The following is a 14478-nucleotide window of genomic DNA, read 5'->3' as shown; positions in this document are numbered from 1 at the left end:
TCTAGTTGAAGATGTCCCTGCCCACGGCAGGGGGTTGGACTAGATGACCTTTAGAGGTCCCTTCCAGCCCAAACTATTCTATGATTCTATGATATAAGATTGTATAAGGCTGTTTGCAGGGCTGGATGCTGAGCAACATCATTGTAGTTATTACTGTAAAAAGTTTCTGCTTCTAGGAAATTCTTAGTCTGGAATTAATTGATTTATCACTGAGAGTTCAGCATTGACTAATCTGTGGCAACAGAATCTATCTAGCAAAAAGTTGGGACTATAGGAGAACACTGACATGTTCTAGCAATGGTTTCTTTTTCAGTTAATCACAGATCCTAATGTTTTCTACCTGTTTCAAGGCAAAAAGACCTTTCCCCATACAATGAAGATACGTTTACAGAACTGCTGATATTGAACAAAAGAACACTTTGAGTTTGATTTTTCTGAATAAAGAATCTGTAAAGTTTGCATACAGTTTTCACATATGAGTTTGTTAGTGTCTATACAGGGATAGTAAATCAGAGTAAAGAGAGTGTGCTGTGAAATGTGCTTCCTACAGCTGCTACAATTGTAGACCATAAAATTGTTGCTAACTTTCAATGGCTCTACAGCCAGCGAGTCTTTTCTCCCCCAGTGTATCTCCCTTAGTATGATGGGAGATATTAGAAATAAGTAAAGTAAAACGAAAACAGTATAGAAGAAAATTAATATGTATATTCAGTACTAGATGGTCAAGGTACAGATAGCATGTATGCTTCAAAGAATTTTCCCTATAAAAGTTTGCAAACTGCCAACATTTTGCAAGTGAAAATATTAAAACTTGTTGCTAGGTGCACTGAATGCTGTTAAATGGTACAGTCCTAGTCTTCAGAGTTATAAATCCTCTGTAAATGAACTGATAGAGTTGGCAGCTATAAAACATCAACATGATATTGATTTAACCATTATTTCTAAATTTTTCTAAGTAGGAAAAGGGGAAAAAAAAATATAAGGGAATATAAGGACTTGGAACAGTGAGAGGTAGGCTCTGACCTACAGTGCTTTGGTACACTGCAGATGGAGAATAGGATTTGGCTAAACAGAGCACAGAATCCGTACCGGATTCGGTCTGTTAACCCAAGACTGACTTCTGAAGTTTGGGATGCAAGTGTCTTCTGCAGAAAGCCTGTTACACTTGATGGAGTGGGCTGGAGGCCAGGGGAAGGGAAGAGAATGGTATATGTGTGATATATGGGTGTGAGCATTGTAGAGATTTCAAATCCTAGGAAAAGAAGAGAGCCCCATCTAGATATCGGATAAACAGATATGTATGTGGGACACAATTGTTTTTATCATGCCAGATATATTCTGGATCAGTTGTAAAAAGAGCTATGCAAATAAGTAGCTCCAAGCACGGTGACTAACTTAAACTGATTTCCACTACATTTTTATTGAGATGACTGACATTTTAACTAAATTACATAAGGGTTGTTTGTAAATGCACCTGCAAGGCTCCTAACAGCATTGCTCCCCACCCATGCACCCTATTCATAGCTTTTTAATGTCCCCAGTGTTTTCCTGTGACAGCTATAGTTTCTCCTCCCTGCTGTTGCCTGTCGTTGATCCACCATCACTTGCTCTGCCATCCAGCAAAGAAACTATACAGGCAATTGCTGATAATCTGGCTAGAAGCATGTGCCAGCTGGCTGGCCACCAGCTGCTGCCTGCCCACCTCTAAGGAAGTCAGACCTGTACGTTTGGGTGTTGCATGTGAGGTTTTGTCATATGCTGCAGTGGTCCATTGTAAGGACTTCTGTAAAAAAAAAAATAAATCTGCTTTTGTAGCAGGACTACAGGTTCCAAAGTTATTAACAGGGGACTGACAGAAAGACAGAACAAAACCTTGTTTTCTGACAAAAGCAGGTTAAAAATAAAAAATGTAAAAAATCTGACAGTTTTTAATAATAGTGACAATATGAATTTCTAGAAATACTTTCTAGCCATCTCTGTATGTGGGGAAGCAGAATTTGTTGATGCTCTCCTAATTAATATCAAGCAACACGTGTTTCTGAGGTAGTACTTCCTGTATGCTGTGATGATACAGAGGACTGATCTTCTGATACTTTACTAGTGTTCCAGGAATACACAGTTCTGAAACCAGTGCTCCCTTTACTTTGAGGAACAATGGGCAGGCTGCTCTTTGTCAAGTTTGTCTTTTATTTTAATAATTTTTTTTTTCTTTAGGGTGGAGTTTTAATGTTTTGATGTCAGAATGAAGAGCAGGATACCTCTCATTCTTCTAGCTTGTGGCTCCTTTAACCCCATCACAAACATGCATATGCGTTTGTTTGAGCTGGCTAGAGATCACCTGCACCAAACAGGTCAGTAAGGTGTTGTTAGGATCACACACACGGTGGTTTACTGTGAAAAGGAAGAAGGATTTTTAACACTCGCTGTAGATGAGATGGCACTTTACAGCTGGCCTAATTTTAATATTCTTTATTGATCATTCAGTATGAGGCTTTCATGGCATATTCGATACAGAAAGTCTAGCATTACCTCTTTCTTTGGCTCAGTACATAAACAAATATCATAATGAGTATTCATGCAAATAAAGTGATAGTTTTATCAGCAGTTTTAGGATCATATTCATGGAACAGGCTGAGCTTTGTGAAAGAGTATGCTTAACAATTTTGAAACTGAGAAGAAACATTTACGTTCAAGTTTCATGCTTTTATGATACATTGTGTTTTAATATGAAGAAGTGTTACAGTTAGCAGTTTTGACAGCCGGGTGAAACTGGAGAAAAGATGAAATGTTAATTATTCATTATCCATCTTCACTAAGAGGTACAAGCTATCTCCCCTAGCAAAATAATTTAGGAGATCAGAAAAGCTAGATGTCAGCAGACTAGAAGGTTTTGGCAACAAAGGAGAAAGGTGGGTAACATCAGGAACTTAAGCAAGAATCAGAAAAGCTACTGAGAAGCATTGAACTCTAAGCTTGATCAACTAAGTTGCTGAGGCTTTTATTTTTTTTCCATCTGGCAGCTAAAATATACACGTTTCTGGAAGAGGTTGGAAGGGAATCATAGTTTATTGGAACCTGACAGAGAAGTTTCTAGGGAGGTGGTTCAGTAGGAAGCTGAACAGAAAATAATAGTAAAAGGAATTTGGCTGTCAAATTGTGGGGAGGGGGGGAGAGAATCTGGTAGCCCACTGATACGGTTGTGCAGTAAAAGCAGCAACTACATGCTCGCCATACACTGTGAGAATACTTTGACTTTCGTGAGGAAGAATTACACAACTGGCTCTGAGGGCTGCCTCTGCAAGTCTCTATTGTCCTGTAACTGTAAAATTATTTTGTTGCTCCCGCAGGACTAGAAATGAAGGGTTAAAAAGGGATTTGAATTGGCTTTTCTCACTGTAATTTTATAACTGCTTCTGCTGCCCAGGTGTGCAAGGAGTAGAAAGGTAATGTGAGACCAATTGGTACTTCTGTTTAAGTCATATGTTATAGTCCAGTAACTTATTTCTTTACCTTGAGAGAAGGATTGAACTGGGAAATGAATTATGATTCTGTCTGAATCACAATTCATTGTCTGGTCTCCTGCAGGGTCTGTGTAACAAGACTCTACCCCTTACTCAGAGCAGTTTACTTAAACAAGTCTAGTGAAAATGATATTAAAAATGAAATTTGGAAAGGCTGAAATGAAAGCTGTGCATTACATTGCACCTCTCTAACATCAGTGCTTAGTTCTGGATAGGATGTGACTCGCCTTTTGACTTCTTAGTTTAATGTGTGGAGTCTTACTAGTATAAGTACTTCATGCATCAAAGAAGGGGACTTCATTTGTGTCTGGGTTGCCTACAGTGTCATCATTGCACTTTCTGAATGCTTAACCCAGGATGTCTGAAAAGCAAGAATCCTCAATTAGCTTGTGGAAGCTTTACCCATCCCAAGTAGAGGTAGCTTTATTTGAAGTAACTGTAAATGTAGAGATATGTGTTTATATGTATGGATACACAAATCTGGTATATGGTCTTTCTTGCTTCGGTAAAGACAGTTTCTCAAACAGAAGGGGTTAGCAACATGCTATAAAAATGATCGATTCTGGATGCCTGTTCTATAGAATCATAGAATCATTGAGGTTGGAAAAGACCTCTAAGATCATTGAGTCCAACCATCAACCAGCACCACCCAACATGCTATAAAAATGATCGATTCTGGATGCCTGTTCTATAGAATCATAGAATCATTAAGGTTGGAAAAGACCTCTAAGATCATTGAGTCCAACCATCAACCCAGCACCACCATGCCCACTAAACCATGTCCCTAAGCGCTGCATCTACACGTCTTTTAAATACCTCCAGGGATGGGGACTCAACCACTTCCCTGGGCAGCTTCTTCCAATGTTGAACCACTCTTTCAGTAAAGAAATTTTTCCTCACGTCCAATCTAAACCTCCCCTGGCGCAACTTGAGGCCATATGGCAGAACCATTCCCACCCAGGACACCAATTGGTCATTCTCTCATGTTTTTAGTCCTGTTTCCACTTCTGCAGTTACCCAGGGAAGGGGAGGAAAAATTGGAGCTTATTTGCTGAGAAGAAGCACTAGCTGCAGACTGGGAGCTGATAGTGGGGCTAGAGAACAATGGTTATACATGACTAAAGCTTGTTTCAAGTGAGGTAGTGGTCTGCTATATTCACGTTGATTCCCTTTGCAGTGAGAATAGTGCACTTGCAAGCTAACATACACACTGAATGCCTGAAAAGGTAACTAGCATGAGTGAAGAATTAACTATCATGAGGGGGGATGTTTCCTAGGCTGTGAAAACGACTTGCTTCTGGTGCTACTTCAGTATTTCTGTTCAATCACAGATCGGGCAGAAATGATGAGTTGTGCAATAGCTTGGCTGGAGTTGACTTCAGTCAGGTTTTACTGTTATGAATGACATGACTATGCCTGATCTGCATCCTGACTGACATCTCCAGCAATTCTGTCTGCCAGCTTTTTGCACATCACTTCAGTTTCAAATGCTGTCTAATCTTATTTTTCATACATCCCTGTTTTAAGTAGGGAATTTTATTGAGTTTCTGATACTTTAAGCGGTATCTGCAGTTTCATTGCCACGTGTCAAGTAATTAATCCTTTTTCTGTTAATATCAGTCGACAAATCTTGTCATGCTGCTTTTTAAATACAACAGATGTAGCTACGTGTGACTGAATAATGATTCTCTTTATCTGGATTTTGTCTCTACTCATGTGAATTTGACTCTTTGCACATCCTCACACATAGCTAGAATTTTCTCAGATTCAATCCCTTGTTTTAAAATTGTTTCTTGAAATTTGCACTGACTGTGGCAAATGCCTTTCCAGTCTGTTAATACCTAATACCAGATGCTTTTATTTCTCTTTGACTGTCTTTCTCATTTGACCATGAAGTCCAAAGAAATAGTACTAGAATCAATCTATGTAAGATGTTTAAAACCTTGTTTCCCAAGTATTGCCAGTGGAGGATACTTCTATCACCAAGTTTCCAGATAAGACCAAAAGGGATAGAGGGCAAAGGAGGGGGGTATGAAAGACAAGATGTTTCTATCTGTGACAAGACAGATGCAAGGGGGAAGTGAAGGACAATGAGTTACTGTCTTATGGAAACTTGAGAAAGATGTGACACAATCAATGGGTTGTGTCAGATGCAGCGCTGGGCAGCAGAGCTGAAGAGTCCAAGGAGTAGTCACTAACCAGCCTTGGGAATTTGGAAGTTTATGTTGTTCAAGGGCTGCATCTGATTAAAATGGACTGATATTTTCAAGAAGGGGATAGGAACAGATTGTAGCAGCAGCCAGTCAGCATAAATGCAGACTTCAGTTTGTTTTCCTGCAACAATTCTGATAAGTGGAATTTGATAAGTGGAATTTGAAAACAACACAAAACCCCCTGGTTTGATCCTACTGTTTTGATAGTGTGTATAGCAATACAGATACATGACTGGAATAGGATCAGATCAGCAGTAGTTACTCACTACATCTACAATAAATATTGACAGACATTAGTTAAAATTAACTGAACTTAAAAAATGAAAAGGAAACAAATCTGATTTTTTTTTTTCCATTATAAGATTTACAGCAGCACTTGCTTAAATAGAGCAGTACTTGGTTAATTGTATTAGGCTTGACCCTTGAAACATGCATGAAGAGGGATGCATGTGTGGCTTAGCATTCAGACAGAATTAAAGCTATAGAGTGCACTTTGCAGAGGTGCAAATCAAAGCAGCAAAAGCATAAATCTTAAGACATCTCAAGACATACCACATCCCTAAAGAAAACGCTTCTGTTACAGAAAACTCAGTTTTCTGAATACTGTTATCAGTGCATACAGTTTAGGTCCTAACCTTTTTCTGAATTTAAGGAATGCTTTTCTAAGTGGAAGAAGTGTAGGCATCTTTCCGTTCCACAAGTTTTGTTGTCTTACTCTAAAACTCAGCGGAATAAGGGGTGGGTGTCCCCTGCTTGCAGTGGTATTTGAGTTATGCCCTGTATTTGACTTTGGAATCCTAGTCATCTGTTTTGTAGCATCTCTGAAGAGAACCATTGCTTCCCAGTCATGTTACATGGCAAAAGTCAGCTTGGATGATAGCATTTCAGAATAAGGTGTCCTGTGAGTAGAGCTACGATACTTTATTATTCACATTGTTACTCTCAAGATGTTGGTTTTATCCTTCCTTTCTGGAGGAAATACTCATTTTCATAGCTGTCAAGATACTGCCTTTCCTTCTTTTTGTCCAAATCCAGTGAACTCTATAGAAATGAAGTTGTATTTTGAGGTCTTGGTACGAAATGTTTGTTACAGATGTGATGCATGGAGATCATTCAGCATTTATTTGAGGACTGATCATTGTGCATGCTCAGTTACTCGGCTGTTGGAGGAGTTGCTGAAGTCGCAATGTATTTCAGTGGCTGCCTGACTACAGAGGTAAATCTGCATCTTCAGGCCCTGCAGTTCACTCGAGGCAGATATGATTTATGTTTGTCTAGGTACTCATATGGCATCTGTCACTAAATTTTTGCACACCTCATCTAGTTCAGTGAATGCATCTTTCAAGCACTCTGAAGTGTTGAAGGCAGAGTCATCCATCCTATGGAGAGCTATCCTAAAAGATTGTCCATTACTGCTGTGATGTATTTGTTGTTTATGTTGACTTTCAATGCAACGATTGCTGAATTGTTTACCCCTTCGATTTTCCTTCTGTTGAATTCCCTTCACAGAAGGTGACTGAACATGAAGTAAAAAGTCTTGCCTATTTTCTTTTCCTTTTTCATGCTTGGGTGTTTGGTTTTTAGTGGGTTGTGGTTTTTTTTGGTGTTTGCATTGGTGGGGGTTTTTTGGTGTTTGGGTTTTTGGTTTTGGGGTTTTTTTGGTGTTTGGGCTTTGGGGTGGTTTTGTTGGGGGTTTTTTTGGTGTTTGGGGTTTTTTGGTTTGGTGGGTTTGGGTCTTTTTGGTGTTGGGTTTGGGTGTGGTTTTGGGAGGGGGTGGTTTGTTTGTTTTTTTTTCCCCTGTGGATGAGAACTATATGGTCTTTCAACTAATGTCCATATCTGCAGGAAGGGAAAATTTGCGTATTTGAGTTGGTGTCACGTTTAATTGATGTCATAGAAGCTACCAGTGAGTCTAACTCCGTTTTTTTTTTCTATTATAAAGTGTAAGTTGGGAGAGCTGAATACTGAATGACAAGGAGTTTCATTGTAACCTAGAGATGGGATTGGCAGACGAATGTCTGTAATATTTTTATGTAAGCCTACATCAGTGACACTTTTAAAGCTTTGGAGTTTTAACAGGAAGGTAGCAAACTACATTAAAATAAGTGTGTTGGCGCATCTTCTGATACTGTCATTACTAAAATTTTACAATATTAAATTGTCATGTGCCAGTATGAGAAATTATGAGTCCAGGGGTATCATTTTCATTACAAAGCAATAGAGGGAACTTGCTGCATTTAAGTTTCTTTGTTGAAACAACTGAATTAGAAAAAAGGAAGAGGAATTTTTCCCCCCCTTCAGTATCATATTTATCATAGTTATTTAAAATGTCTGTGTTACATTAGAAATTATTTTGTTTCATTTCTGTTTATTTGAAACATCCTTTCTCTCCCCTCCATTTCGTGAGGGATGCAGCTCATATCAGTGCTTTATTTCCCTGTTGATTTATTAAAACGAGAGCTACATTTTTGTTTCCTGATTTGAGGCCATAACTGCAAAGTCTTAACAAAAAGAGCTTGTTGTGTTAATGATTACATTATGTTACCGGAGTAGAAAAATATGGGCATATTTTCAAATTTAATTAACATGATCAGCCAGATAGAAAGGGTCTTTAATGGCTGCTAAGCTGATGTTTGGACCATAGTGCTGTAAGTCTCATTTTAGACTCCATTAGCCCCATCTTTGTTCTTGAATCTTCTGATTTGTCTGAATCACATTAATCACATCTGCAGTAATATGCTATAATTCTTGCTTTAACACAATGAAAAGGCACAATGATTTTGATAAATAACAAGCATCAGATGCTGAAGAACAAAGCAATGGTCAGTTAAGTCATCCATTGCTCTGGCTATATAAAAGCTGTACTCATTGGAATATAAAAATTAATTATATCTAGCAATTCTTGAAAATTATATTTTCATCCAGCTTTCCTTTTTGAATAATCTAATAGGATAAACATACTGATAGTAATTGTGAGCAGTTCACAGAGGAACAAGAAGGCTGCTTTTTAATTTTTTAAATTGCTGTTTCTGTATTAAAAATATACCTGGATCAAGTTGTTCATAGCCTCTTATAACTTTGAAGTTAACCATGCATTGCAGAGGTTGGACTAGATAGATGAGCTCCCAAGGTCCTGTCCACCCTAAATTTTCAAGATTCTGTGAAGATGACTTATTTTTCTTTTTCTCTTTTTTTCTTTTCTGTTTTTCAAAAGGAAGGTATCAGGTGATTGAAGGCATAATGTCTCCTGTTAATGATGACTACAGAAAGAAAGGCTTGGTGTCAGCAAGGCACCGGATAGCAATGGCTAAACTAGCGCTGGAGACATCTGACTGGATTCGAGTTGATCCATGGGAGAGTGAACAGGAGACTTGGACAGAGACAGTAAAAGTATTAAGGTAATTACGTTTTTTTCCTTTATGAACTTACTGATTGCCAAAAATCTGTCAGGCTACCAGGTCAATGCACAGAACTTGCTCCTGTAAAACACCCAGGCAAAGCAGAATATGTCTGTTTATGGCATCACCTGCTATAAGATAAAGTGTTATATCTGTAAGCAATGAAAATTCACATCATTTTCCTCCAGAAAGGCTGTGTAGTCAGTATTCCCCATCTGGAGTCTTTCCTTTTCTAGTGCAAAGCAGACAGGCTTTCCCCAGACCTATGCAATACTCTACAGTACTGCGCTTGTGCTGTTTAAGTAGTTAGATGCATGTGGAAAGCCTCTGCCAAGAAAGGGTCTTGCAAAAATTATAGTCACTGAAAGAGTTCTGCAGAAAAGTTCTTGGCTCTCATGTTATTTCTCTTGTAATATAGAGATCTTAACTGGAAAGTAAGGGAGTTTACAAACAAACCTGTTCTTCAGGAGCATCCCTATTCCGGATTAGCTATGTTGGCATTATTATGCCTGCAGGTTTATCTGTTCACACATCCTTGAAAAGTTTTCTTACTAACTCTAATGGCAAGTTAAACCCAAGCCCATAACTGCTGATGTTTTCTTGAAAATCACTGAGTTTGCTGTGGTTTTGTGCTGGAAGGAAAAATTAAACAATTTGTCCAAAACCTGTTAACTTGATGTAAGGACCTTGAAACGTGCCTTTTACCCATATGGTTGGTCTTGGTAGTAAATGCATTATGGGGCAAGGTATGAAAACACAAACTTCTTGTGCTAGCCACTTTTTGGAAATGTAGATGCTACAGAAGTCAACAGATACTGTTGAAGTGCAAGACTTCATGGATGTCTTTCAAGAAAGCAGGTATGCTTTAAGAACTATCAATGATTCTTCATTTCTATCCACATTTTCTAGGTTACTTTCTAACTGGAAAGAGTTGTTTGCATAGCTTAAGGCTCTAAAATGTGCCTTCCAACAACTGCCCAGAAAGCTCTTATGGCTCTATGTAAAAGCAATTAAAAAACAGACCTGTTACTTTACAAAAGCATACATAAGAATACCCTACATACTTACAAAACAACTAGTGGAGCATTTTAGTTCTGCTTTTATTTGCTTCACTGAGCGAACACAGACATCCAGTTGCTCCTTTCGCCCCTTCCCTCCAGCCAGCAGAATAGGATCGGGGCAGGAGGAAGACTAGGCAATCTACCCTGTCTTTGCAGAAAACTTCTCTATCCTTTTCTCTAATCACAACTGTATATTCCAGTGTGAGAAGTCACCAAAAGGTCTGTCCTGCAGTATTGGCTGGGTATGGGATTTTGCTCCTAAACTTCAGTTTTGTAAAACTGTTTTCCTCCAGAGAAGCAGCCACAAATCTTAGAGATCAGGTGATCTTACTTACAAAGGCTTTGATCTTGCACAGCTCCAACTGAAGTGAGTACTATTTGCAAGATTGGGTTTGTAAATTGTAAATCCAATTCAGAGTCCTTTAGGATAAGAGGTATGGTAAATAAAACCTGTATGTATAGTTTTCTGCTCAGGGAAAATAGTATCAATGTGGTATGAACAGCCAAACTGCCTGTCTGCCTAGAAAGTGAACCTCTAGTTTTATAAATAAATTCACAAAATGTTGAAATGGATGCCTATTCAGGAGAGAAATGAGCTTAAATAATTTTTTCCCAAATGATGACCTATATTAATGAGCTGAACCAGTGCCATAATCTAATGCTGAACCCTGACCCTTGAATGGGGAAGCAGCATCCTGATAAAATAGCACATGTAGGTATTTTGACTTTATATTGTATTTTAACTGTCACACGTGAATATTAAAAAAAAAAAAAGTGGTGACTTTAGGGCTAGGTCCTTACCAATTATGAACAGGCAATGGTTTATTGTGGAGTTGTGCTTCTTCACAAGTGTTGAAGGTTAATCTATAGATTCTCCCCTGGTCAAAGAACCAAGAACCAATTGCTACCTTCATTATAAGCTCCCTCAGGTAGGAAACTTTAGTACCAATAGAAAGAGATTTTGCTATTGCAAGGCAAAGGCAAAAAACATTATTGTACCTAAATGTCTCTTCTTATCAGTATTTTGAATTGTACACTTAACTGCAGTAGAACATTGTGTCCTGAGACACATGAATGGCCTTTTCCTACAGTACTTGTTTTACCTGAGTGCAATGAAAATGTCATATTTCATCAAAATCTGTGGATTTTGCAGAGGCTCCCAAATAGTTATGATATAAAAGAATTTTAAGCAGCAAAACTCATATCCCACTTGTGGTGGTGCTATTAGTTGCCTGTTACGTTAAGTGAGTATGGAAATTTTGGAGACTATCCCAAGGCTTTTTTTAGAGAGGAAGAGGGAACATGATAGACCTGTTTCCCACTTAACTGCTGTTCCTGAATATTCTTCCTAGACAAGAAAACAGTATTGTCAGTAACCAAAGAACTACATTCATTCCTCTTGTAATGTCAATTTGATTGTGGTGCAGATCTACTATGAATTAATTTAGAATTGGCAAAGATCTATTTAACCAACTTTTTGTTGAATTGCACTTGTGATTTAATTATATAGTTATTCAAAGCTTCATATACAGTTCAGAAGATGCTTGATAAACTGACAGATTGGTTTGTCCTCTTTGGTGTATCTTTAAAATGACGTAAGCCTGCCTGCCCCAGCACTTGAAACGCCTGCTGAACAGACCTTTTGGCAGTTAAGATTCTGCAGTACTTGTAACGTTAGTCCTGCAGTGAGCTCTTTGCCAAGAGTTCTTATTTTTGAATCATGGCCCAAGAATGTCAGTTCATGATACAAAGTTAGAATACTTGACTATACATAGCATCAGCCTGTTTACAAGAAGCCAGGATTAAAAATAGAAAGGTAGGAAGGCACAGGCCAAGCTATTGCTACCTTCTCTCTACTACCATATGTCCCTCACCTCTTGTCTATGCAGTTTCTTTAGCCAATGGCTGAGCATCAAAAATTACTGGAGATAGTTATGCAGCCTGTCTAGGTGTAGGTTCTTGACACTTGTGCAACTTATTCCTGTGGCTAAAAGTATTTGCATGATTTGAAGAGCGTACATTTAAATCACCAAACTATAAATTCATTCCTTAGGCCAGACATTCAAAGGGTTATCTATGGCTTTGTACATGTACTGAATTCAGACTGTACCTTGTAACTCATGATCTTTCCTTTGAGACAGTAATATAAGACCCAATGGTCACTTTGGCTATATATGTACTAGACAGAGATGGAACACTGCTTGAGTCTGTGTCTACCTGCCCTGTTTAACCGTGAGCTTGTTTCCTGAAATGATTTTGGCTCGTGCCCATATGAGCAATGCCTAAGGATGGCTTAGGATGGTGCAAGTCAGGGACTATTCTAAACAGGCAAGGCCATGCTGATTTGGAAGGAAGGGAGTTTAGGTGTTTGGATCAAAGATTGGCACTTGCCTTCGTGATCAAAGAAGGGGCCACTACGACGAGGTAATAGTACTAGTATTGCAGTGGGGCACCAGTGATCAGGAGCAGCAAAAGAATAAAGTAATAGAAACCTGGAAAAACTGACAAAAGGATCCTTGCCTGCCTTCATGGATCTGAACTCACTAAAATTAGAAGCATCGCAGATGTCAAAAATCTTATGAGGATTGTATATTTTGCATTTCTCAGGACTGTGATTCTTTTATTTAAAATGAAAGGGAAAACCACAAGGTGAAAAATCAGGGAACATGTTTTTGTGGAGAAGAGGGTGAGAACAAGAATGTCTCCTCCTGAAAACTGAGCACACGTTATAGAAACGTCACCATGAGGGGTTGTATTTAACCAAGAAATTAAATCTAGTGGTTGAAGTGTGATTTAACTGTTTCAAGCAAAAACCACCACAATGTTTTAAATGTAATGTTGCTACCAAAATTGCCATAATGGTAGAATTTCAAAAAGGAGTTGAAAACCAGAGTGCCATTACAGAGATTGCTTGTGAATTCTGCAAAATGTTAACTACATTGATAATAATCTCATGCTAGAATGAATATGCTAAATTCTTAACAAATTGTATTCAAATCCAAGTGCATAAAAGCAGACTGTGTTCTTGAATCTGAAAGTGCCAGGTAATCGTTTTGTGCATCTCTGAGAGGATTACCTCACACAGAAGCCTTTATTTTAAGTGCAGGCACCATTACAATGAATCACTCAGATTGCTCCAGTCGAAGAAGGAATTCATGAAAAACAAGCGGCCCATAGAAAGACCTACAGAGGATTCCCTTTCTTACCAGCACTCAGGTTGGTTCATAGCTGTAAACACAACTCTTTGTTTAGCATTAAAAATAATACAGCTTTACCAGACTAGACTGATGAAAAAGTTGAACATAGGAGCTGGTAAGTTTTGAGGGTTGGAGCTGCCTGCTGAAACCAAGCCATGCCAAATGCCAGCATGACTGCTGGTGCAGTTATTTTGTAGTAACTCCCACATAGACAGGAGACTTATTTTGGAGTTGTATTAATTCTTGGTTTTATAAGCACCTCTCTAGCTGTGTCAGAGATGTATGTTGTGGCCCTGCTGGTTTTGCAAAGCATAGAATACATGAATAAAAAATACCAAAATTATAGGGATTACTTAGAATTGTAATTCTAGTGTTAGACAATGGACGAAGTATATGGATACCACACCAGTGATGCTGACGCATTGGTGTTTACTGCATTTCTGGACAGAAAAGCTTCTGTTGACATTAGAAGTATGACAGGTTCTGGAAACACTGTCAGTTTTGGGTTTCCTATTTTATCATATTCCCTAGCCTTACAACTTGCTAGGATGCTGCTAGATTTTTGATACATTACATTTTTCCTGTAGTATTACAGCACTTCTTGGACATGAATACATTTAAGTTGTTCATGGTTACACAAAAGTTTCCAAAAGATGAATTGTTGTATCTTTATAGATGGTAGAGGAAAAAAAGTCTCAAGGCATTTGGACTGCAGTGGAATCTTGTGTCTGATGGGGTTAATGGTTGTTGGCAAATGACAAGTCAGATTATTCCACATTGCCACACTAAGGAAAATTAGTGTGAAAGTAGTAAAGACTATTTTAATTTTCCATTACAAAAAATTCCTTTGGCTATTATTTTCTGTAGTTATTTCAAGCTCTATAGCATTTTATGTAAAAATGGTCAAGAAAACAACTGTTAAAATTAGTCTTTCTTTCCCAATAAAGATTCTCAGTTTAGAAGTCATCAGTCATCATCACAGGCTTCCTCTACAGTCAAAAACAAAAGGCATAGCAAAAACTGGGTGAGAAGGAGGACAGGCAAGAAATAGATTTCTCTGTCTAGTACATAGTGGCTGGATTTTTTTG

At 38.3% G+C, this 14478-nt stretch overlaps 1 protein-coding gene across 5 annotated transcripts in view; it reads left to right on the top strand.

Annotated features, from left to right (window-relative positions):
• The window catches only part of LOC103894038 (nicotinamide/nicotinic acid mononucleotide adenylyltransferase 3), a 27039-nt gene that overhangs the window by 8006 nt on the left and 4555 nt on the right, over nt 1-14478 (top strand). For 2 of the 5 annotated variants that reach the window (XM_019470501.1, XM_019470502.1), the window contains exons 3-5: nt 2215-2351; nt 8949-9132; nt 13300-13409. In XM_019470501.1, coding sequence (XP_019326046.1) covers nt 2243-2351; nt 8949-9132; nt 13300-13409 — 403 coding nt within the window. In that variant the 5' untranslated portion in view covers nt 2215-2242. Of the gene's footprint in view, nt 1-2214; nt 2352-7676; nt 7768-8948; nt 9133-13299; nt 13410-14478 lie in introns of those variants that run through there. The other 3 variants (XM_009273348.2, XM_009273349.2, XM_019470504.1) reach the window with 3 other exon arrangements.

This window comes from Aptenodytes forsteri, unplaced genomic scaffold (assembly GCF_000699145.1).
Source record: "Aptenodytes forsteri isolate BGI_AS27 unplaced genomic scaffold, ASM69914v1 Scaffold382, whole genome shotgun sequence".
NCBI classification, from domain to species: domain Eukaryota; kingdom Metazoa; phylum Chordata; class Aves; order Sphenisciformes; family Spheniscidae; genus Aptenodytes; species Aptenodytes forsteri.
The sequence above is the reverse complement of the archived record's forward strand: the minus strand, read 5'-3'. Positions and strand labels throughout refer to the sequence as shown.